The 21,170-nt window shown below is 32.5% G+C and overlaps 1 protein-coding gene across 2 annotated transcripts in view; it reads right to left on the minus strand.

Moving 5' to 3' along the window:
* Positions 1 to 601: 601 nt before the first annotated feature.
* The window catches only part of LOC145293165 (solute carrier family 45 member 3-like), a 202,860-nt gene continuing 182,291 nt past the window's right edge, over positions 602 to 21,170 (minus strand). For both annotated transcript variants that reach the window (XM_080139620.1, XM_080139621.1), the window contains exons 3-4: positions 6,527 to 8,185; positions 602 to 1,091 (exon numbers count right to left, since the gene is read on the minus strand). In XM_080139620.1, the coding sequence (XP_079995746.1) occupies positions 810 to 1,091; positions 6,527 to 8,008 (1,764 nt within the window). In that variant the 5' untranslated portion in view covers positions 8,009 to 8,185 and the 3' untranslated portion in view covers positions 602 to 809. The remainder of the gene's footprint in view (positions 1,092 to 6,526; positions 8,186 to 21,170) is intronic.

The following is a 21,170-nucleotide window of genomic DNA, read 5'->3' on the forward strand; positions in this document are numbered from 1 at the left end:
ATTCCAACTGAGCGCATTTAAAGTAAGCATTTAAGATTTTATATATGTAAAAATTAAATACCTTTGGTTGAAAATTAATGACCACGTAAATAAATAAACCAGAGCAGAGAACATTTTGTCTGAAAAATGTCTCCATTATAAATTAAATTGATTTAAAAACAAACAAAAAATTGCCATAAAACCAGATGATTTTGTATCAATGCTAATGTATAAAATATGTAGTGTTTTAAAAATATTTGTTGTTCTTTATGAATAAAAAAGGAAATAGTTCACTTTTTTTTTTAATGAAACTGGAAGTCAGGAGATAAAAATTTTGTTATCAAGTTTCGTTAAAGGTCAATAATCTGCAGAAAAAAATAAATTACATTCAACAATAAAAATCCATGTTCAAATGTTTAGCAAAACATTAAAAAAAAAAAAATGGCAATATATTTCAGCAGAAATGATATATAAAAAAAACAGGAAAATTAATGCAAATAAATGTCTGTTCATAAAAAAATTAAATTAGTGACCAATTTTTTTCTTTAAAATAAAATACAAGATGACATTTTACTTTCTTTTTAGATCACATGGCTAGAATTAGCATTTTCTAAAAAATAACTTTATTTTTGTCTTAAGAATGGGTGGAAAAAATAAGGGGTAGAATATACAGAAATGGGAAGAAAAATGTAGAAGTATGAATAATGATGTAGAAGAGTGAGGGGGTTAGGGTTGATGAGAATATTGTTTGTCGGAAGGAGATTTTAGGTATATTTGAATGTTTGAACATTCAAAGGAGAAATCCTTTTAATGTTAAAATCTAAAAATGATTATAAAATCGTCCGTGTTCGACTGACTCTGACATATTGCAAAATATCTTGCTTATTTATTATGATTTTAGTTGTGAAAATACAAGAGAAAACTCCCATGATGCCAGCAGTGATGATATAGGAAAGCACAGTGCCCGTCATGTGAACAATGTACCCCATGAGGCCAGAGAGAATAACCTGTGAGAAAAAATAGGCACTGTCCAATATGGCCATGTCGGTTGCAATGCCTCGCACTTGATTGTTAGAACCGCTACCACTTGGTTCAACGTCAAAGAAAAAAATCTGGAAAAAAAAAAAAAAAAAAATATTAATAAATAATATATATATTTTTATATATATATATGTATATGTATATACACACATTATTTATATTATATTATATATATATATATATATATATATATATATATTTATTTATTTATTTATTTACAGAGTGGATAATGAAATACATTTTTATTATAGCAAGAATATTATTTGATTTTATAATTTCTATATTTCAGAATTACTGGTAATTGTCAAGCTTTTTCACTGGTTCACAAATGGGAGAATGTGTCCCCCATTATAATGTTGCATAGGGACATTCATATTAAGCCAATACATATAACGAATGACAATGATGATGAGAGGAAGAGAAGGAAGACATTTATACAGTTCTGTGGATTCTTATTACATATTAGCGAGGAGAGAGTGTGATTAGTTCTTTTTACATCAGAGGGGAGAATCGTTACTTATGATGAAGGAGGGGGACACATTACTTGAAAAGGGGTTATACAAAGTTCATATTAAGATGATTAACACATTACCTTCAATTGTTGAATGATGACACGAAGACAACAGTTACAAATATCGATGGTGATTCTTTATTTCATTTGACCGGTCGAAATGATGATGACGTCAGGAATTCAAATTCGTTTCTACATGATTAAATGTTCTCCCTTTGCTTCTAAAGAGACCCTCCTCTGATCATATCAACTCTTTCTGACTGCCTTTGCTTCTAAAGAGACCCTCCTCTGATCATATCAACTCTTTCTGACTGCCTTTGCTTCTAAAGAGACCCTCCTCTGATCATATCAACTCTTTCTGACTGCCTTTGCTTCTAAAGAGACCCTCCTCTGATCATATCAACTCTTTCTGACTGCCTTTGCTTCTAAAGAGACCCTCCTCTGATCATATCAACTCTTTCTGACTGCCTTTGCTTCTAAAGAGACCCTCCTCTGATCATATCAACTCTTTCTGACTGCCTTTGCTTCTAAAGAGACCCTCCTCTGATCATATCAACTCTTTCTGACTGCCTTTGCTTCTAAAGAGACCCTCCTCTGATCATATCAACTCTTTCTGACTGCCTTTGCTTCTAAAGAGACCCTCCTCTGATCATATCAACTCTTTCTGACTGCCTTTGCTTCTAAAGAGACCCTCCTCTGATCATATCAACTCTTTCTGACTGCCTTTGCTTCTAAAGAGACCCTCCTCTGATCATATCAACTCTTTCTGACTGCCTTTGCTTCTAAAGAGACCCTCCTCTGATCATATCAACTCTTTCTGACTGCCTTTGCTTCTAAAGAGACCCTCCTCTGATCATATCAACTCTTTCTGACTGCCTTTGCTTCTAAAGAGACCCTCCTCTGATCATATCAACTCTTTCTGACTGCCTTTGCTTCTAAAGAGACCCTCCTCTGATCATATCAACTCTTTCTGACTGCCTTTGCTTCTAAAGAGACCCTCCTCTGATCATATCAACTCTTTCTGACTGCCTTTGCTTCTAAAGAGACCCTCCTCTGATCATATCAACTCTTTCTGACTGCCTTTGCTGACTGCTCGAACCTGACTGCCCGACTGCCTTGATCTGACTAAAACTAGTTCCTATACTGAGAAATTTCCTTTCTGCTATGACGTCAGATGTGTGGTTTCAAAATGTGACCAACTCATGTGGCTCAGCACACATTCTTCAAACACACTTCCGACAAAGAATTTTTTAAATTCAGTTTTCATAACAGAACGAACAATTAAATTCTTTTTACAATACAAACAATATCTAAATATTTCCAAAACAATAGCTAAATTCTAACATTCCAACCCAAAGCCCTGAGGCGAAGTTTGAAAATAAAATCGGCCAGCCAGAATGAGTTACTGAAAGATGCTTAAATTTATATAAGAACCAAATTGACAGGTGTGCGCACGACGACGACGTCAATGACCAGGTTTGTTTGTTATAAGCGAAGTAAAAAAAGAAAATGTTAAAACTTAAGCGGGGGGGGGGGGAATCAAAACATCGAAAAAAAAAAAACAACTAAACATTTTCTTTTCAAAAAACATTTACAAAATGAATTATATTAAAAGTAAGTTTTATTGTTTTTCCAAATCCTCAAATGAGTCAAGATCTTTTTTCAACAAGTGTTTATAATGGAAAACAGGACTTAATGATTTAAGAGAGAAAGATAATCAGAATGGATCAGTTTTGCTTTGTGAATGTCTTCCCATTGACAAACTAGCAAACAGAAGTAAATTTCAGTGATGATACCTGAAAATTATTGAATTATCAATGACCGCTTTTATAAATACACAACACAGTTATGTATGCTGAATACAACAATTCAAAAATAGAGCCATTTTGAAAAGTCACTTGATTTTTTGTCTACAAAGTTGCATAGAATTAAAGGTATCAGCATTAGCCAATCTTAAAGACACTAGACATACTTGCAGCATTAGAATACCTAAATTTAATCTGCAAGTAAAGTTTACCATTGGCGGTAATCCTAGAAAACTCATGAGGTTGATTGCCAAAAAGCACTGAAGGACCGATTTGAAATGTCATTCACAAAGATATCAAATATGTCTTATGTGACGAATAAAGGTCATTTTACATCAGAAAAAGTACAGGAATATAATAGTGGCACATTTTTCAAATTTTGAGATGATGCCCCCTCCCACTTCCTTCCCACCCCAGGTGCAATGAATCATATTAGTAACAAGTGAAAAAGAAAATATATTTTAACTAAAAATCAATGTAGTTTTCAAAGCAGAAAGTAATTAGCAGAATATATTCATCTCTAACTCCATGAAAGGACTCATCCAGAAATATACTGCAGTACTTGCGTCACTTTGAAATGAGCTCACCACCTAACTTCTACTGAAAATAAATCTATATTAAAACCGATTAAATTTACCTTTAATATTCTGTTAAAATAGTTTAATTGTTCAATTTTTAATGAATGAATTTCATCATAATTTGCTGGAATTAACAATTAAGATGACATTTCCCATATTGAAAATAAAATAAATAGCTGTTAAGAGATCAAAATTGAAAAAAAAAAAAAAAAAAATGGAACTTCGCAGGTGTAAATCGACTTAATGTAGTCTTTGACATTCTATAAGTGCATTTTTTACCATTTTGGAATCTTTGTTGGACTTTGAACATAAAATGACACTTCTATTCAATTACGAGATGCGTTAAATAAATTTCCAGATTGTTTTTTTTTGTTCAGGCATTAAAAATTGTCAAACTCTTGAAATTTCAAGTATGTTATTGCTATACATACTATGAGATAACTGACCAATTTTTACGATTTCAGGTTCAAATGAATAACTACCGCAAGAATTGGAATACAATACTACTAAAGCGTGATTGTCGTAACTGGTGAATTTCAAAAATGCAATCTGGACGTGAGGACACTTTAGAAAAACGATATGCAATAAAATTCTATTTTAAATTGGGAAAATAATGTCACAAACATATGGAACTATCTTGCATTAATCATCAGTTTTAAGTGGCATGAGAGATTCAAGAAAGGCAGGGAATCTGTAAGGGATGATGACAGATGTGGGAGGAGTAAAGGAGAACACCAGAATTGACTGCCCAAATAAAGAATTTCATGGATAAGGACCATTGTGTATCTATAGAGACAATAAGTGCACAGTTTTGTGTCAGTGTGGGAACTGTACACACAATTATTCGCGAAGAACTGAAGATGCGGAAGATTTGCCAATCCTTGTCACAGACTATTTAGCCAAGATGCGCATCAAAACAGTTTGTCAGCCTCCCTTGCTCTCTGTGACTTTTGGTTATTCCCTAAACTTAAGGAAAACCTTAGAGACTGTTATTATGAGAGAATTGAGGAGATGAAAAAAGCTGTGAAGGGGGTCATCGCATGCTCACACAAGAGGACTTTCATGGGGTGTTCTAGAAGTTAAAATGGTACAAGTGCACTGCAACAGGAGGAGATTACTTTGTAGGGGACTAAAGTTTCATGTGTGTACTATTAATAAAAGTGGCCATACAAAAAAGTCTGGAAACTTATTGAAGGTGCCTCGTATGTTTGATTGGATGAAAACCATCTATGTAGATTTAAAAAAAGATGCAATTTGAAATTTCATACAGGTTCATGTTAGACTAAAAATTTCCCCAAGTTTGAAAAGATGCACCTAGCTTCATTGGCTGAAATGCTGTAATTATAACCAAGATAAAGATAGTTTGAATAATCTATATTCTATAAGAGAATGTTTATTTAAATACTAAAGTTACTATTGAAGTTGCAAATTAAGACATTAAATAAAAGCAAACACAAACAGAAAAATTACAATGCAATTTTACGTCAAAAACAAAACTTGTTCTAGAATGCAAAATATTTCTTGCTGCAAACCAAGGTAAATGAACTGATGAATATTTTCATTTTTTTGCATTTCCTTCATTTATTTCATCTATTGATATGGACGAAGAGAATGTCGGAATAGATTAATCTATTTTCCGTTATTCCTCATAAGAACAACTGCTTCAGAATTCCAATGGCCTTGAGAATCGATTTAAGATTGAGGTAATACTGTATTTAACATAAATTTACCATGACAGATTTTCAAAGTAAGACCCAAATTACATTTAAGCTGACAAATTAAACCTTGCTTCTAATCAATTTTCAATTGTCACTATTGCACTTGGTTATTAACATAGATACAATTATTTTTTTATTATGTAGTTCAACTGCTATGTGATATTCATTTTATTCAAATCAACCCCAAACAAGGCAGACTGCCACTGAATGTGAATTAAGAGACATGTCTATAGAGGTATCCTAAGTGGGAAGTTGTGTGATGAGATGTTTGTTCACATTATATTTAAATTTCTACATGTTAATACAGTCAGAGAAACAAGTTTGAGGAAAAACACAGAAGTTATTTTTCTGGCATCTGGAGATATTTACAGTAATTTTTGCATTGTCAGGTTGGTCAGGGGTGTTTATGTTGATGAGCACAAGTATAGCAAGTTTGTCAAAGCATATTTCATTAAAATACTTTTAAAACAATTACAGGGCAGGGATACAACACTGAAGTGATGGGACAGGGGCTGGAGCTTTGTAGAAAGTGTTAGAAATTTTTTGGACCCTAAGATGGAGAGATTAGTGTTCGCTGGACCAACCTAGATGTTCCATGCATCCATGAATGGCTTTTTTTGTGTGTTTTAAAATAGTTATCTTAAATTATCAATCAGCAAGTAGGATAAGTCATTTTTAAATTTAAGAATATAATCAAAGTTGCTTACCATATGCTTAAAGATGTGCAAAATATAATTAACTAAAATGACTTTAAATGCATTCTGAGCAATGCCAGGTAGGTACAACTGGTAGCTTATTATAAAAGTTTCTCAAAGACACAGTCAAGTAGATAGTCACATTAGAATACACAAAATCAGAAGAAAAAAAAGAAAGTAAAAAATCATAAAAAGTTACCTCTTTATCAGCATGATAATCCGATATCAGTATAAATGGAATTGTTGTCATGGTTGCATATCCAAATCCAGTGATAGCTGCTATAGCATTCACAACAACAATATTGTGACACAAAACCATGACAAACATGGCCAAAGAAAAACTGGCCATTCCTACCAAATATGTTCGACGGCAACCAAAGCGAGCAACCAACCGCTCAATGAAAGGTGAATATACAGCAGAGGTCATACAATGAAACAGCAAACCCCAACTTCCCATTCGGACACCTTCATCAAAATTGTTTCTTGACAGGGAATTTTCAGGTGCGTTCGGATTCCCTTGATAGACTGCTTGACCCACATAGTCTGTGTAAAAGAGGGTGAAGCCCATGAGTGCAGTCCAACTGCAGAAGTTAGCCGCTGCCAATTGACGGAGCACAAGAGGAATATCCAAAACATTCTGCACTGTCTCTGGCAGTCGGTGATAGATACCTGTCCATACCGATCGACAGATCTGTTTGAGATATTTACATATGTAATAGATGATTGGTAATTTGCATATTAATATAGGGGCACGAAAAATAAAAGGGAGAGTTTTAGAAGAGTGAATCTTTATTGGCTTGCTAGGTGACATTCGACTGTGGTTTTTAAGATAAGGTATAGATGGTGTTACATTGTCATCAGACACAGACTCATTGCTACTGGTTTCATATCCAGATTCGTGCACATTGCCAATCACAAGTTGCATCTCTTCAACATCAGAGTAAAGAGGAACTTTTTCTAAAGAGTTTTGCTGTAAGGGACTTTCCTCAGCAACCATCAGTGTTGCTGCTGCTGCAAGTAGGTAAAGAATGGTCAAGATCGCAAAGATGGCTGGCTCCTGGCCACCAAAATATATTCCAAGTGAAGAGTTGCTCCAATCCAATGCTGTAATAAGGTATCCAACACAACCACCAAAGCTAATCATAAAGGAATAAATTGTGAAAATCCGCTCCTTCTGGGTCGTATCCCTAGATGCATCAGACAAAAGAGCCTCACAGGGCGTTAACAGAGACTGGGTGGAAAAGTCCAAGAAAATAACGCCTATCGTTAATATGGAAACACCAGCATGTTTAAAGGCTCCGACTTGGTTAACATCAAGACGTGCAATATTCTCACCCATCGGGATGAAAACAAGTGACAACAGGATGATCGTCGAGATGCAAAATATAAATGGTCGTCTCCGTCCGTACCTGCTTTTACACCGGTCACTAGCACGTCCAATTAGAGGTACAATAATGAAACAGAGGAGTGGCCCCATTCCTAGGATGATGCTCATGTTCTCTTCGGAGTAGCCAACCTTCAGCAGGAGTGGTGAGATGCAAGTGAACCCAGCGCAGGCACATATTTCAACACCACACACAACAGCATTTAGCAGAATCATTTGTATGAAGCTCAGAGTTTTCTTTGGCTGGTACAGCTTTGTCGCCCGAGGTGGGGATTCACTGAGGACGGCAGCGGCCATGGTTGAAGCACCGTTTCCCCACAAGGGAAACACAATACTATCATAAACAGCCTTCAGAAAAAGTCAATTGTGCCAATTTTGGCGTAATGTGGTGGCATGGGTAGTACTTTTTCAGCAGTGGCCAGTCCATCATGCAATGTTGATATTCAGCAATGATTCAGCAGCATTTTTAATGATCTGTAAAAAAACAAAAGCAAAGGTTTAATCAAATTCTGTTTCTTTGTATTTAAAGAGTATTTAAGGATTTACATATTACTTATATGATGCGTCAATTTCACATACGAGTTATATTACAGACTTTAATGATAGAGGATATCATTGTACTTTGTCCTGAAACTACAACTCCTTTATTTTTCTCTGCTTCTTTCTGAAGTGACTTTAGGTTGATAAAGTCTGTCGTGAATTTTGATCAATACAATGCAAAAAGCTGCAAGCAAAACAATAAGAATCTGCAATAATAATCATAATAATCAAAGAAATAGTAGCATTAACCAGGATGATGAATCGGACTCAGAGCAAATTCATTGAGTCGGAATTAGAGTTGAGTATCTAAGCTAATTACTTTCAGTTCGATTTTCATGAGTCTTTTTTTTTTTTTTTTTTTCACATTTGAAAACCTAAAAAATGTTGAATTCAAAGAGTCTTAAAAGAGATGGCCATCCTCTTTCAAAGGAAAATGTTATAATAAATAGAATATTGATAATTGCCAGAGAAAAGAACTAAATATCAGATTGCAGGTCACAAGAAACAAAATTGATGATTATAAAAAAATACAAAATACAGTTGTGTAACAGTTTGTCTCAGATAAGATTGTCAAAGCAGAATCTGAGGAATTAGTCATTTAGTTAAATAAATGGAATCAAATATTCAAAGTTCAATAATTTACCACTGCAAGAAATGTATCGCGGTGTTCAAAAGGTTAAATACGAAATCCCAAAACAAATTGCAGTATTTACGATACTAATTGAATAATCTATAAAAGTGAGAATGTGGCTGCACGAGGACAATTCTCAATCTATATACACGATTTTTTGATCTACAGATTTAAAATTTGGTACATAGGGTATTCAGACATATGGAAAACTTTAATCAGTTTTCATCCAGAAAAAAGGGCTGCTAAGAGGTCCAATCTGAAAAATTGGTTCGTGGTAGTCATAGGATTTTTTTTATCTGTTTGTTTCACGAATGCCCATGCATGAATCATTCACATAACAGATTTCTTATATTTAGAATAAGTAGGTTTGAAAACACTTTTTAAAGATAGTGTTATTCTGGCTTAACGATTATAGTACTTGACTCACTGTCTTCAGGTTTTGGTTTCGATCTCAGATTGAGTATTTTTTTTTTTAATTAAAAAAATTTTTTTTTTTTTTTTACAAAAAGTGAACTGTTTGGAAAAAACATAATACTCACATGCACATGTCTCAGTTTTTGTACGAATTAAAATCTAATATTTATGTGTATTTTATGACCAGGCAATGCCTGGCAGCCAGCTAGTTTTAAATATAGACAACATTCATTAACATTGAGTAAATTTTTATGCTAAATCATTTAGTCAAACGTCTGCTGAACATGCTGATATATGTTGGACAACCTTTAGAAATTATCTATCCTTATAATTTCCTTCAATGTTTTCTTTTGCCTTTCTCTGCCAACTAAACGTGCTATGTCAACTTTTACCTATAATATAAATCTCGCTTGTCTGTTTAAATGTATGTATGCCTGCCTAAAACTTTTGACAGAGGTGACGGATTTTCACAAAATCGCTATCATTTTGAAGCTCAACACTTCGGATGACAAATATCGAAAAACTGGCCAAAAACATTAATTACTTCACACTCAACTGGGCACTTCTATAGGGATGGTGTTTTTTTTTATTTTGCTGACATTTTTCCAAGTCATTCAACTTTTGAAGTCGCATAAAAGGCGTTATTTCGACCGCCTATGACGTCACAACCACGGTAGAAACCTCGGTAAGACCGTTCTTTTTTTCCCCTCCTCTTTTTCCTATGGCGTGTTACAGGTTCGAGCCTGCTTACTACTCCTATTTGTTTTTCCTTTTTGTTGCTCAACCAACGCCCTTACACATACCTCCACTTTCTTTTTCGCCTTCATGTCATAGGTTTGAGTCTGCCTAATACAACTTTTTATTTTATTTTTATTGCTTAACACACACTTCTAAACATCCAGGCAATACCGGCCACCCAGGCTAGTCTTCTATAATTTAAATCTCACCTGTCTGTTTAAATGCATGTATGTCTGTATGCCTACTTAAAACTTTCAACAGAGACGACGGATTTTCACAAGATTGATATCATTTTGAAGCTTGACCCTTTGAACGACAAATATATAAAAATTGGCTAAAAACATTAATTCCTTCACCCTCAACCAGGCATTTTCTACAGGGAGGGGTTGGTTTTTTCGCCGATATTTTCGAAAATCATTTCATCTTTTTGATTGACTAGCCTTAATTTAAACCTTCAGGTTTGGTGATGGGCTCAACAACGAACACGTCACATTTTTTTTTTTCACATTCTTTTCCTCCTTTGCGGTACGGGTTCAAGCCTGCTTGCCTACTAGCACTTTTTTTTTTTTTTGCTAAATGCACACCTCCAAATACCCAGGCAATGCTGAGCACCCAGGCCAGTATAACTATAAACTTCAGAACTCAGCCATTTTTTTTCAATTCATACTATCAAAGTCTCCTGTTCTGGACACATCTCCCTATATCATCTTGATTTAATATTGAAACCTGTCTTTAAGACTCATATTCCACATCCATGATATCATTCTCATATACAATGGACCCCTACAACTATCAATGGTCAGATTTCACTTTTATACATCATCACACTGCATACATACGACGCAAATACACTCTTACTTTGATCAACAGTGATAATGTTTTGCTGATGAGTAATGGCAGAAGTTAACCTGAACTGACTTCATCAACTCTTGCAATCATACTAACACCTGATCTTCTCTATGTTTCAATCATATCACTAAGGTAACGAAATTTTGAACAATGTCAATAACTTTGACATCCAAATATATTTTCTCCACATCAAAAATCTGTGTCCATCATTTCACACTTCTTACACACAAACTGGTTATCATCTCTCAACCCAGGAGTAATTCCATTGTATGTCGTGTGTAAAAATTATGACAAACAATTGAGTTGCACTCGACTTTTTTTTTTCACAAACTAAGTAAAGGCGGTTTCCTCTTATTTTCAATGCCACAGCCATTTATCATCACTTTGGTTTTGGTAACATTCACTCTCAGACCTTTATTTTCCATAATTCTTTGAGAAAATTTATTGCATCAATTAACTTGCTAAACAAATGTATTGAGCAAAGACAGAAATTGTTTATTATACTTAAAATCGTATTGAAAAAGATTTGTATTTAGACAACCTTATTTATATAATAATTTTTAAGAAATTAAATGGAAATTTGAATGACTTAATGTAATAATTAACACAACACTCAATAAGCCTTGGACATGATATAGATGGTGTCACAAATGTAAAACACATGATTTTTATAAAGTGTTGTATTATTTTTTAATGTGCAACAAAACTATTGTTCAAGTAATGTAATGAGTTAAAAAGTTTCATCACAAACAATGGTTAAGCGGTGATGATGCATGATGCTGAATGCTCAGCTTAAAATCTGGCAGTTCTCCCAGAAAACATAAAAAACACACAAAAACAAAACAAAAAAAAAAACAAGCAGCGTGTGCGTGGTCCCTCTCTGGTGCTGCATGTGAGATGACGCCACAAAAATAGTGAAGAAATGATGAATGTGAGAAGTGTGAAGGGCCAACGTTGCCTTCACATTTTCCCCAAGTTTCAGAAAAATCTAATGTATGGGTAAAAAGTGTCATTTTTTTTTGCAATTTTGGGTTATTTGCGACTCCTTTGGAGCTCCTAGGAATGCTGAATCCCAGTGAAAATGGAGAAACGGTGCAGTTTTATGCCTTAAGACATGTATATTTGAATTCAGCACTATGGAAAACCATTATATTGACATACATATCAAGTTTTTGAGTAATATAAAAAAAGAGCTCCAAAAAGGCATTATTTTTAATTCTGTAAGTCCCAGAGAGATGCGAACCAGAATTTTGCTAGGGTCACCCATACTGAATTTATAGTAAGAACAATGGCCTCCACATTTCGGCCAAGTTTCAGGAAAATCTAATGGATGGATCAAATGCTATGGGGCAAAAATTGTCATTTTGGAGCATTTTTGACCTCTTGAGCCCCTGGGGATGCAACAAGAATTTTTGCAAATTTTTTTTTTTGTTTTACTGTGCACATCTATTTAATGAAATACAATTTGTGGCAAAATTTCAGGAAAAAACTAATGGACAGTTATCTGGCAATCGTCCGGACTAACGGACGCACGCCACTGAAAACATAGGTTCCTCTCCGATAAATCGGGGGACCAAAGAATTAAAGTTCATGACAGAGTTATAGAAGTGAATTCACCATTTTAGCCAGATTAAAAACTTATCTGCATTTGATTACCGTCGATCAGCAAAAACATTGTTGTGCCAATATGTTACAATTGATGAAATATGGATCCACTAATTCAATTCTAGTAGTCAGCTGAGTGGATAGCAGCCATCAAAAGCAACCAAAAATGCAAACATGCATCATGTCACAACAATGGTAAAACATGCACTTTGAATTGCAGCCACCCGATTACTATCTGCAGACCCTCAAAGAATGCTTCAGAGAAAGAGTTTTGGTTCCAATGAAAAAGTGATATCCGAAACTAAAGTGTATTTTGAGGGCAAAGACAAAGCATTCCACAAAAAGGCATTGGATTGTTAGAGATGTGTTAGAATCAGTGTATCACTCTAGGTGGAGAATATATTGATGCATAAAATCTAATTTTGCTGAAAAGTTATTTCATTAGTTAAGCCTATAACTCATTGAGTGATGTGGTATGCAACAGAACGTTTTTTGTGCATACAAGCATGTATATTTATATACACACTTTAATGTTTTTTTTGTGTATTTATATTCATATTAAAAACCCTTTTTCCTATTTATTAAAAAAAAAAAATGCAACTTTGTTATATATGGGTCGTGAAATTGCATTCATCTGAAAAAGATGTAACTAATTTTCATATTCTTTCAAACATTCATATTAATTCCCTATTAGTTTTTTTGGTTTTCTTATTGAATGATCATCTTTAGTTAACTATTACGTGTAATTATATTCATGCAGATATTCTACATGATTTATACTTGCTTAAAAAAGTTATAAACATAAATCTCTTTCTATATATATTTGTGTATACGTATATATATTTATTTAAAAAATTTTGCCTGTCAAACTCCTGTCAGTTTTTGGTCTACATACACAAAACTTAATATATAGGGTATTCGAACTCATGCAAAACTTTATATTTGGGTTTTACTCGGGGAAAATCGGTACAAAAGTGTGAAAATTAAAAAGTTGAAATTAGCCAGGTGAAGGTTGTAACGTAATAGTTATTGATTCATGTTTTAATTTTTAGCCTTGAGCAAACATGTCTTCATAGCTCAGGCATTAACGTCAAAGGAAAAAGTAAATCGCTTTGGTTTTGATTCTCAGTGGTGGTTATAACTCTTTAAATTATTACTATATCTTTAAATTATTACTATATCTTTAAATTATTAATATATCTTTAAATTATTACTATATCTTTAAATTATTACTATATCTTTAAATTATTACTATATCTTTAAATTATTACTATATCTTGGGTCCAATATAATATGATAGTAAATACGAAATCTGCATTAATCAAAATATATTTAAGCGTATTTTACAACTGGGCATTGCTGGGCAGCCTGCTAGTATATATGTAAAAATAACTTTTTTGAAGGGTGGATAGGGAGATAAACACCTTGAAGATTGCATATCATGATAGGATCCAGGCTGAAATTTATTACTTAATTGGATAGCAACAAGAATTTGTTAGCATTGGACTTGAAAATGACTATGCTGTAGTCAACTGGGAAGCAGCTTCATAGTATTGCATTCTACAGATGGGCAGTTCTTGGAAAGAAACTCTGCTTATGGAAGTTCCGTTTAGTTTTAGTTGCACAGAAGGAAAAAAAAACAAACTATTTACACTAGTAAATTGTAAGTTATAGCAAGACATTTTTGTTGTGAATGTTTTACTTGGGGCAACCGGAGATTGGAGATCAGACGAGCACCTAAGAAAATAATGAATAGAGAAAGATTAGCAATGTTTCTTTTGCGAGAAGTAGGTTGCAGGGAAGAGAAGAAGATATTCCCTACTTGACTTTGTACGCTGTTGAGACTCTTAGCAGCACCTCCCCATTTATGACAACAGCACTCCATCTTAGAATGTATCTATAGTAGCTTTTATACAGCTAGTGGATTGCACTAGGATTGAAATACTTACTAGAGTGACAGAATGATTACAGAGACATTAGCAACAGATCTGAAGTAATGTTTTCCACTTCAGATCTGTGATGAATGTTAGTTCTAGAAACATATCAAAACAAAAAGCCTCCTCAAGAGAAGCGTCATTCTTTTCAATTGGGGCAAAATGACGATTCAAGCATTGGTAGTGACATAAGAGTAGTTGGTTTTAGATGTATCAAAAGTAATCACCTACTTGGTCTGCGTTAAGCTTAGAATGGATTCTTGTGGCCCAACAGTACTGATACAATGTGCTTCAGACTTCTGACCATCAATGGCTATTTTTATAAACCTATCAAAGTTCTCTATAATTTTGAAGCCATACTCAAATAGCAGAATATTTGGTTTATGTAAAAAAGAAAAAAAGCATAATGGAAATTGAAAAGAATCAATATAATAGTTATGCAACAGAAAATGGTGTATATTTCGGTAATTATTTTGTTTTATCGTCAAATGACAGAAAAAGAAAATTGTCGTTTATTAAAAGTAAAAACTTTTACATACAAAAATTATAGAAGTCACCATTTTGCAAGTCTTGCAATATGAACAAATTATGGAAATATAATGACGTAACATTCTGTGATAGTGTAATGCAAAACTTTGCAAGGTTTTCATAATTTTTTTGCATATCTATTTTTACATCCATGATAGTAATATAATACATAAATGTTATTCATCAACAATAGATGTAATAATGGCATATTATTAGCATGTGATATCAGTAAGAAAATTTGCTTTGAAGAAAAAAATCTGGTGTACATTTGAATATGAATTTAAACATGATACCCATCAGAAAAATTACCCTAGTCAGATAAAATATTAGTGGTGGGGCGATTAATCGGAATCGTTAATCGTAAGAATCGTGTATTTTGTGAGGTATCGGAATCGCATCGTTAAAAAATACCTTAATTTTCCGATTCCTTCATTATGATTCTTTTAGTCTGATGTTGAAAAAAAGAAATAAATTTCCTGATATTTCTAACCGCAAGAGAGAAATGTAGCATGTTATAAAAAGAAACCAAAGAAATTCATTATTAACAGGGCAATGCTTAGTGCCCCCTCCCTTACAAGGTTCATTCATTCAGATCTATTTGTAATCAAAACTACAAAAGAGTTAACTTAAAAAGAAGTATGCAGGGCTCTACATTGCGAGTAAAAAAAACAAAAAAAAAAAAAAAACGCTTATCTTTGGCAACTGTTTTTTTTACTGACAAATAGTGAATGAAAATGCTTTTTCAACTTATATTTTCTTAAAATAAAACGAGCAAAGTCAAATTATTTAAACAGTAAAAGGTTTAATAGCACAATCTTTTCTTTTTTTTAAAAGAAGGCTTTTAAAAGAAATATCTCTAAAATGAAATTGATCACATATTATTTCGCAAAATTTTGACGGTAGTCGGCTTCTTTTGAAGTTTCAAAAAGAATATCATTGGAATAACATTAGAACTACACATGCTAAGTGGTGGTTTGCGGTTAAGGTCTTCAGAAAATGAAAAAACAAAAACAATTATTTTGCTATCTCTTAAATACAGCTTTATATTTAATTTAAGCTACTACTGCGGTAAGTCAATTTTCAAATATTTTTTTTTTAATTTACATTCTATTAAAATATTCAGCTCATGAAGCAATTAGATATATTTTTTGGAACTTCTTTGCAGACCCCCCCCCCCAAAAAAAAAAATATTGGTTTTAATTTAGATTAGATAACATTTTTGGTATTATTTTACTTTAGGGCTTGTCTCACGTTCGTATAGAGAAATATATTTTTTAAAGTAGATTTAGGTGTGCTGAAAACGCCACCCCATTCTCGAGTAACTCTTTATAAAATACCTATTTCGAATTTTCTTTTTATCCCGAAAAAATAAAACTTATTCTAAAAATGACATTGGGGGCTATGTTTTTTGTACCCCCCCCCCAAAAAAAATAAACACCATGTTCTTTATAAACAAACAAAAACACGTGTTAGATGCTTCCTTCCATATTTTAAAAACTATTTGCCGGCCCCAATTTTGAATGCAATATTTGTTTATAACACACCCGAAATTATATGAAAATTAAGATTTTAAAGGCAAGTCCTGTGGTAGTGTATTATCGACATTTACAAAAAAAACAAAAAAACAATTGCCTTTCCAAAATTATCCGCAATTTTTAAAAATTAATTTTCATCTAATTTTAAATTGTCCGCGCAAGATTACTACGCTTATGTCACTTTAATACGAGTGTGGGTGCACATATGGCACACGAATAGCCTTAGTGTGCACTCGAGCGTACCTTAACGAAATCTGTAAAATGGCCAAAAATAGTCTGAAGGTTCAGGGGCTCATACCCACTAGCGTAGCTAGGGGGGGGGCGGTCAGCCCTGTGTGACAGCCATAGAGGGATGACAACCCCCCCCCCCCAATTTTTTTCAGCCAAGCTTAGGTGCGAAAATAGTCGGAAATAGAATTTAGGCTATTATGGAATTTTTAAGTTTTAATTTAAAATCTTTTTTTAGAATATTATAAACTCTTAAAAACATTAGTCATTGCAAAATCTTTTGCCGATTTTTATTGAAAATTTTTGTACTTTTGAAATCATTTGATGACATTTCATTTTTTTAACTGTGGAAAAATGAGAAAGAAACGATATATATATATATATATATATATATATCCGGGGTCACCTAACCAGCATTGGCAAGCCAATGGTAATAAAGTGTGAAAAAATCTAACAATTTCAAAGTGTTAGCAACAAGTAAAGTGAACATTAAAGGGATTAGTGAATTCAAAAGTTTTCCCACCTTTATGCAAAAACACGTATTGGCATCATCTGTACAGAGCAATAAATATAAAGTCATAAATCCCAAACTACCAATAGAAATTATTTCTGCTAATTGGTATCTTTCATATTGTTTGACAATTTAGTTTTCACGTTTCTCAGCTACTGACAAGACACACAAAAGAGTGTAAATTTTCCCAGATAAAAATGTAAGTGTATACTTTTAAACTATTTTAAAGAGTCAAAATGTGTTTCATGAATTGAAAATTAATTTAATTTTAACTAGTCTGTGCTTGTAATGAATATGCTAATTATGAAATGAAATAACTAAGAAATTGTTTTTGTGGTTTCAACTATATTCTAGTTCTAATAACTTTTTAATTTTCAAATATAAAAATATATTTATTGAATAAATAAGATAGTTTCTTATAATAATTGCACAATACCTTCACGTTTCTTTTGAATAATCTTTGAGAATAATAATGGCAAAAAAAATGGGCGAAACAATAAATAAACAAAAAAGCAAATGTTATTAAAGACAAACTAAGTTACTTTTTTACCCAATTAGATACATTTTTGGAGTATACCCGAACGAGCATCACCGGCTATATTTTTTTCTGTTTGTTTTTTTGCAATTTTGAAAAACTGTAAGAAACCGAACAGAACAGTGGATTATTATTGATTGGACACTTACCAGATTATCTCACAAAAAACAAGCAAAAGTATTTTGACATTTGAAAGGGGTGCTAGTTTTTAGTTACAACGTTATAGCAAACCGATCCCATATTGGAACCACTCGACAAGAATTGGGAATTTGGTGCTTGTGCAGTGTATGTACCGTGTTATATTTTAGATGGGATTTCCAAGTTGAATTAAATTTTTATGGTATGTTTTTTCATTAAATTGTTAGGTGAAAGTGCAGAACAGTTAAAGAATAGCTTTTTCAATAATAACATTATTTCAGCATGGTTCGTATTTCTCGCAGTATCAAAAATGTGGTGCTCGGTAAAAATGGCACCAAAAGGTCCTACTGAAGCGATGGGGTCCCAAATTCTAATCTCATTTTGGGTTTTGTAAAATAAAATAAAGTTGTTTTTTTTTGTTTTTTTTTAACTTTTTTAGGCGGACGTTGGGTTTCACCATTTTTATATTTAATTAGTATATATTTTCTTTCTCTTCCGCTATATTTTTTTTATTTAATTCATTAAATCTGTTAAATTTTGAGGACCAAAAAAATGAATCGTGTTAATTTATTCTCTAATTTTCTTGTTTTTGTTCTGTTATATAAATTCTATTTTATTTGTTTTTTTTTTTCTGTATTCCAATTAAGTAAAATAAATTTTCTCTTAAATAAATTTTGGTAATTTTTCTATTTAGTTTACTATATAATAATTTATTTAAAACAAAACACGACGGTGTAGACATAAAATATCTCTTCCAAAGTTAGGGAACATATTTGGGAACTATCCGACCATAAGTATAAAACTACCTGGTATATTTCAAAACAATAATTCCCTAGGAATCGGACTTGGTATCGGAATCGTTAATCAATATTTTCCTGGAATCGGAATCGTATAAAAATTAGGAATCGTCCCAACACTATAAAATATCTATTTAAAAAAATTGGATGCAAAATATAACATAAACCAATGATAAAAAGAAAGGCAATGGCTAGTTAGAATCAAGTACCGATTTGTCAGATTGCTATTTAACTTTAATTACAAAAAAAAAAATTCAACTGGTTTTATTTTATATATTAGATAAAGTTCAATTTAAAAAATAAACCTGCATGAAATTAATAAAATAGATTAATTCTTTGAGGTTTGATAAAATTTGGATTTTTTTTATTTCACTATATAATTGAATATGATAGATCCAATAGAATTTGAGCTATGCATAGCTTATCCCATGGTTCATACATTGGAACTATTTTATTAGATTTTGAAATAAAATGTTACTGCTCAGAAAGATAAAGTTAGTCACAAGATCGATTTTTAATGTGGGGAGAAATCAGATTAAAAAAACACACTTTAGATAAATACTAGCCTGTATAGTCATGTCAGCACTCTCCTGAGAGGACTTCAGGATACAGGTAATAATCTCCATTTAGAAAGGAGCAGATAATGCATGGGAAAATGGACACCTGAAACTATACAGACACTACATTAATCATAACCAATATAGCAGGGAGAATTTATGGAAAAGAGCAACCAATCCTGTTGTAATCTAGTCCTTATAGATAAAATGTCCAAAAGTTAATATCCAGCATTTTTGACACAGATTTAACCTCAAGAACTGTAGGAAGAGGGGAGGGAATAATAATAATATGGTCTCAAGAGTTGGAAGCGTGACACCAAAGCGAGATGATACATAAATGATGGCATAAAAGGGACAGAGCAGTTTCTGGAGGGTAGGTGGGTGAAAAGTGCATGAATGAATAAAACAATGAATTTCAACCACTAGAGTGTAACCATTAGTTTCTACTAATGTTTAGAACTTTTTTAAGGCTTCAGTAATAATAGCATATTATCTTTACTTATATATAAAAAATTACAATGTTCGCAAACAATAGCAGAAATCGTTTGTTTTACAAGAACTCCTTTTTGATTAGTATACCAAAACAGAATTCTTATTCTGAAAAAATTAGTAAAGACACTATATATAATTGGAGTGTTGTGTTGGGAAGAATGCCATACCTTTCCCCAATGGTATTAGTACATAAGAATACCACAGATCACCTAGGAATTACTGTTTGCAGGTACCCCTCCGTTCTCATTCACCACTTTAGGAAAAACTAAATGAAGTCAACCCTAACATCATTTAACTCGGATGTTACCGTAAGCAAGCAGATTTTTCTTTTCAAAATAGTTCCTTAATGTAGTTGAGGAATAAAATTAAACCATGTTTTCAACATGCACTTTTTTAAATAAGGCATCCAAATTGGTCTTTACTTAAAATGCTGTTAATATATACCCACATAGAGAAACTGAATCTCTGCCACAGATGTCTTTAATTTTCTCACAGCTTTTAGACATTTTTATTGATCTTAGGAATATTGATGAGAATACTTTTTTTTTTTAAATAATCTAGGAAAAGAATAAATTTTATATTATTTATGTAGACCTGCAAAGAAATCAATCTATCGTAATTTGTGATAAAAATGGAAAAAATTGAACAGGGTTTGTTTATGTTGAATTGTTGTATTGTAAAATTTGTGTTAAGACTATTATATTGGTAAAGTTTTTAATTATAAGATGAACTATTATTGTTGTATATACTGAAGGTTGGGTATTTCAGCTAGTGTAAAATATTAGTTATTTATTGTTTGAATGTCCTTACAAGTATTCAAAGGCAGACAAGCTTAAACGCAAGTAATTACAGCCATGATTGTTGCTCTTTATAATTTGTCCGAACCAATTTATATTATAGAAACCTGAATAAAGATCAAAAATTATTTCTTCTATTAACAGTGAGGGCTTCAGAAATGAGCTTTGGAAATTGTCAACGGCAGCAACTAGACAAGTGACCGCCCATAACAACAGTGAGAGTACACAATCCGTAAAACTAATTGCTTGCAAAGTTCTTGACACGGTTGAGTAGCAAGATATGTTTTTATTAAAAAACAAAAAAAACAAAACAAAAAGCAAAAACAAAAAAAATAAAAGACAACATTTTACTTAATTTTATTTATTACTTGAACATAGAAACGCAAGTAGTTACAGCCATGAAATAAAAAACTTATGTCTTAAATGTTCTGTTGAAACTTCCGAGAGTGGAGTCAGTAATTAAACAAAGTAAATTATTATGTAATAAAAGCCCAATCATTCAAAACATTAGTTTGAATTGTTACAGTTTGGCTATTTTAAAACACTAATTATCAGAATATTTTAAAACACTAATTATCAGAATATTTTAAAACACTAATTATCAGAATATTTTAAAACACTAATTATCAG

This window comes from Euprymna scolopes, chromosome 14, assembly GCF_053919585.1.
Source record: "Euprymna scolopes isolate OS-2025 chromosome 14, ASM5391958v1, whole genome shotgun sequence".
Lineage (NCBI taxonomy): Eukaryota > Metazoa > Mollusca > Cephalopoda > Sepiida > Sepiolidae > Euprymna > Euprymna scolopes.